This window comes from Pelophylax lessonae, assembly GCF_965119305.1.
Source record: "Pelophylax lessonae genome assembly, chromosome: 3".
Taxonomy (NCBI): Eukaryota; Metazoa; Chordata; class Amphibia; order Anura; family Ranidae; genus Pelophylax; species Pelophylax lessonae.
The window spans coordinates 358121861-358127096 of NC_138770.1; the positions used below are offsets into that span (position 1 = coordinate 358121861).

Sequence of the window (5236 nt, forward strand, 5' to 3'; positions counted from 1 at the left end):
TGCATTCATTAAAACAAACCTAGCATTAAGGAGCTATGGAATTTGGTGCAAGAGGATTCGAAAGGAGATTTTTGCTTATTTTTCTTTTTTAAAGTTTGAGTTGTTTGCTCACTTGATGAGGTTACAACATCAATGTGCTTTATATTATCCTTAAATTTAAAAGGTGTACATGTATGTCTCTATATGCAAGGTGTACGTGTTGTATGTATGTTTCTAGATGCACACACATACATTTTTATATATATATATATATATATATATATATATATATATATATACATACATACATACATACATACATACATACACACACACACACACACACACACTATATATATATATATATATATATATATATATAGATATATATATATATATATATATATATATATATATATATATACATACATACAAACAGTTTGAGCTGGTGGGATGTACTGCATTTTTTTTTTTTTTTTTTTAAAGAAACCAAATTAATATTTCCGTTTCCACAGACCAATCTTTGTTCTTAAAAAGAGGAAGATTCAAACAAAAATCACCCAGAAGTGTTGATTTCCCAGAGTTTCCAGGTACAGGCTTTTAAACCTTGTTTTGCAAGGCTCTGCAATTGTAACTCCTATGTCAAGACTGTTGAACACACAGTTCTTTACAGAAACATTTTCTAAGTGCTACATTTATCTAAAACCATATTTTCAGTACACCTCTGTGCCTTTGGAAAACACAGACACGCTGTGTGACTATGCAAACCTTTCACAAATAATGAAGTCTTTACAACTGTTTGCCAGGGAAAAATATGGCATTCACTGCACTTGTTATCACAAGTTCAAGATTTAGGTTATAGTTTTTTTTTTTTTTCCTTTTCTACTAGAATCCCTGAAAAAAGAAAAAAAAATGTGCGGTTCAATCACAAAAGATATGTTCTCTTAATTTTCTGAAGGCAACAGGCACTTTGATACAGTAAATAAACAGGTACACAAATAGGATCTCTTCTCCAACTCTTTCGTTTTGGGTCTGTTTAAGAAATCTTTGGTCCTTAAGCATTAGATTTGCTACTAACTCTCCTATGCATTGTCACATTTGTAAAACGTGATGGATGCAAACATGTGGAAAGATAATCTAGCATCTTTCGCTGAATGGCAGTCTTCAGAACTGTACCACCCTACCGCAGTTCACTAGAAGGAAGGTATGTCTGGTAAAAGCATTCTATGCAAGCAGCCAGGTTATACATTCTAAATGACTCAAGACCAAACGCTGTAAAACCGAAAATGGTCATTCTAATATATCCAATGCGTTTTTTTTTTTCCGTTCACGCTTTGCTACAGATAATTGAAATTGTGAAGGAAAAGTTCAGTCTATACTCCCTTTTGCAAAATCCATTTTTACTAGCCAACCTCTTCCTATTCAAAATGTTACGTGAGCAGGAACTGCCGACCTGTCCTTACATTAAGCATTCCTTCACTGCATACAGCAGAAGGCTCTCTTAACTTTAAATGACAGGCTGCTTTGTGCTCTGGGGTTGAAACCCAATGATTTAGGTGCTTATCATTTGGATCATGCTCCCATAAATTCTCTATATGAACCACAAGCTTCACAAAGACGGAAACCTAGAGCAGATCATCATTTCTCAAACTCGCACCCCATTTAATTATTGGGCAATCCCCTGTTTTATATGTTTGGGGAACGTATTCCTCTAAGGAATCATTCAGTCAGTCTTAATTACAGGGTAGCCAAGTGGAGTATGTATGTTGCTGGCATGTAAAGACAGGCTGTACTTGGGCAATGTAATAATTGCTAAAGTTGGCATCTGCTACATATGGGGCTGGCTGATAGTAGCACGTTACATTAGCCACGTTGGGAATAATGTTTTGTTCAGCCAAGACTTGGATGGCTAGCATGGTGATAAGGCTGAGAGTCTGCCTTCTTTCATGTCCCATGAGACATACTGTGCTTTCATTGACCACACCGTGCAAAGTCATAAGATAATCATACTTGCGGTCTTCTAAGCCCACAAAGTGGTTCTGCAAGTAGGACTCCAGCTTCCTTTGCTGTTCTCCAATATCTGAGAAGTCAATGAAAAACCTAGAACACATGTACCTCTGTAGAGACTTCATTTCGGTTTCAGAGGCTGCCCTGAAGCCTCTTACCAAAAGGTTGCAGTACTTGAGAAGGCCACCTCCGCGGATCTCCTCAGGGTTCCTGGTGGCAATGGTCTTGTGACAAAGGTGATCAAAGGCTTCTTGGAAATCTCCATACACGCTCTCCCCAATAATGGTAGGGTGGAACGTTTCGGTCATCGGGTTCTCGGAGCACTCGTAAAAAAGCAAAAGAGAATCCAGCTTGATCTGAAACGAATCGACGCTGAATTCAAATTGCCTCCTCAAAGAATCCACAAATTTGAGTTCCACATTTTTGCCATGGTTATTGGATAGGGAGATCAGGCTCCACCGATCGGAGTCGTTGCAGACTTTTACCATTTTCTGAACGTAAGCTTCCTGGAGTGGGAAACACAAAGATAAAGCTGTCAATTGAGAGAGAGGGCGAGAGGAGGGCGAGAGAGAAGAGAGGGCGAGAGGAGGGCGAGAGAGAAGAGAGGGTGAGGGGAGGGCGAGAGGAGGGCGAGAGAAGAGGGTGGGAGGAGGGAGAGAGAGAAGAGAGAGAGAAGAGAGGGGGGGAAGAGAGGGAGTGAGAAGAGAGAGGGGAAGAGAGTGAGAGAGAAGAGGGGGGGGAGTGAGAGAGAAGAGAGGGGGGATAGTGAGAAGAGCGGGGGGAAGAGAGGGAGAGAGAAGAGAGGGGGGGGAAGAGAGGGAGAGAGAACAGAGGGGGGGAGAGTGATAAGAGCGGGGGGAAGAGAGGGAGAGAGAAGAGAGGGGGGAAGAGAGGGAGAGAGAAGAGAGGGGGGAAGAGAGGGAGAGAGAAGAGAGGGGGGAAGAGAGGGAGAGAGAAGAGAGGGGGGAAGAGAGGGAGAGAGAAGTGAGGGGGGGAGAGAGGGAGAGAGAAGTGAGGGGGGGAGAGAGGGAGAGAGAAGTGAGGGGGGAAGAGAGGGAGAGAGAAGAGAAGAGAGGGGGGAAGAGAGGGAGAGAGAAGAGAGGGGGAAGAGAGGGAGAGAGAGAGAGAGAGAGAGAGAGAGAGGGTAAGGGGGGAGAGAGGGGAGGGAAAGGGGGGAAGAGAAGGAGAGGGAAAGGAAGAGAGAGAAAGAGAGAGAGGGTAAGGAAGAGAGAGAAAGAGAGAGAGAGAGAGAGAGAGAGAGAGAGAGAGAGAGAGAGAGAGAGAGAGAGAAAGAAGAAAGGGAGAGAGAAGGAAACGAGAAGAAAGAGAATGGGGAGAGAAAAGAGTGAAGAAGAAGAGAGAATGGTGCCAAGTAGCCCCCCCCCAGCTGCCAGTGATAAGCAGTGACGATTGAAGCATGGTGGGATTCCACTCTTTTGACAGAAGGCCAATTAGAAAACAAGGCAGACTTTTGATGCCTATGTAGTAACTTTGTATGGAGCCTGTAGAGGGGTAAAGTCGCCCACACTTGTGATGGGGGAGGGGGGGGGGTGACTGTCTAGGGGGTCACATCTGGATAGAAGTACCTATTTGTTGTAGAAGTGTGCATTTACCTTTAGGGTGAGCGGGGTTATCTTTTCCTTGTTAACTCCTTCTGGTAAGAAATCCAGCAGGCAATCCAAGACCACATCCTTGACGGTCTGGAACTCGGCCTCTCCTTTGAGGTCTGCACAGAAGATGAGGTCCAAGTCCTTGTAGCCCAATCCACTGTCCTCGTGTAAGATGTGACTGGCAGCCGAGCCATTGAGCCTGACATCCCGCACCTTGATGTCCTTCTCCTCCAGCCTGGATCGTACCACCTTGACGATCTGCCTGGGCTTCATCTGTAGGGTGGGGAAGTTACCCCGGCCGTGGATGGGGATGGTCTCGGCGAGGATGGCGTCCAGCCTCTGGACTTGCTCCCAACTTAGTACATTGCAGTTAGTGGTGTCGCAGCAGGCTGAACACATCGCTTGGACGGCGCCGGCATTCTCCTCTTCTGCCATGCTGAGATGGAGCCTTCTTCCAGGCTCTGGATACAGAGGATGAGGAAGGGTTGGCTCGTCTTCGTCCGATCCTGCAAGAAAACACACAGAAGCCGATCAGCACTGGCGATCACAGGGGATTTACATAATCCGCTACTTAGAGAAGTGCGCAGAGGCTGACTATCCACCCCCACAACACACACACATACAACACACACACATACATAGATACACACACATACACACTCACACACAGCGATCACCTGCTGTCACACCGATGCAGCTGCTGTCTCTGGATCCTTCTAGTGGAGATGCGCTTTTTTTTCCCAGACTAGTTTATATATGGCCTATGGGGAGTCTCCGATCCTCCCAGACACGCCCCTTCATTAGCATAGCTATGTGCCCGGGCACATCTCCCTGTGTGAGTAGGGGATCTCCCCCTATGGATGGGTGAGGGCAGGGAGGAGCTGTCACTCAGTCTACCCACTTAGTGCTGATCGCAGCTCATCGCCTACTAGTCTGCTATACACTACACTGAATGATGAGCATCTATAACCTGGGCTCCGAGGGGATCATTGGCCTGATGATTGACAGCCGCTCTCCTCCAATCACACGCCGATTACGCACATATCTTTTTACTCTGACGTCAAAGCCAGCAGAGGGAGGGGGCGGGGCCAGGGTCTCCCTGAATGAGTCCGTGAGTGAGTGTACGAGGGGGCAACGATGGGTTATCGCAGCCTCATGCCAGTGGCCCTGCTAGGAGGTGTACATCTGTTCGTCACTTATCTCTCTAATCCCGGAAGGGGGACATGGCTCATTCATTATGGACGATTATTTGACACCCTATTCGGATGAGTCACACGGAGCTGAGCCAGAAAAAAGGAGATTTGGCTGCCTGCCTCTGCCTCCCCCCGGGCCTGTACGGCGTGACAAGAGCGCCACCTGCTGCCCGCCTGCTTGCACCTACACATGCCATGGCAGGGAGGAGGGGTGGGATCCTCACTCAGCAGAGATGTGTGTGATTCAATGCAAGCCAATGAGACGTTCTAGGAATTGATGAATGAACTCTTCCTATCCATTTACAAAGCCTTCTCAGTCACAGGGAGTGTAGGATGTCATTGAGGAAATGAGCCAGGATAGAGAGATAGCTCTCCACTATTCCCCATACCTTCATTGTCTCTAGTCAGCCCTTCCCATTGTGTAAATACTACACACATCATCAATAT

At 46.0% G+C, this 5236-nt stretch overlaps 1 protein-coding gene across 1 annotated transcript; it reads right to left on the reverse strand.

The window, feature by feature from the left end:
• Positions 1-821: 821 nt before the first annotated feature.
• TENT5A (terminal nucleotidyltransferase 5A) lies at positions 822-4506 on the reverse strand. The gene is made up of 3 exons (XM_082249557.1): positions 4274-4506; positions 3600-4102; positions 822-2492 (listed from the first exon to the last, which is right to left on the reverse strand). The coding sequence occupies exons 2-3, from the start codon at positions 4029-4031 to the stop codon at positions 1713-1715; spliced, it is 1212 nt and encodes a 403-aa protein (XP_082105683.1). The 5' UTR covers positions 4032-4102; positions 4274-4506; the 3' UTR covers positions 822-1712.
• Between the last annotated feature and the right edge of the window lie 730 nt (positions 4507-5236).

Excerpts from the sequence above, each read along its gene's own strand:
- TENT5A (XM_082249557.1), bottom strand. The coding sequence starts at position 4,031 with ATGGCAGAAGAGGAGAATGCCGGCGCCGTCCAAGCGATGTGTTCAGCC. Across the intron at positions 2,493-3,599 it reads TAACCCCGCTCACCCTAAAG|GAAGCTTACGTTCAGAAAAT; the intron begins GTAAATGCACAC and ends TTCCCACTCCAG.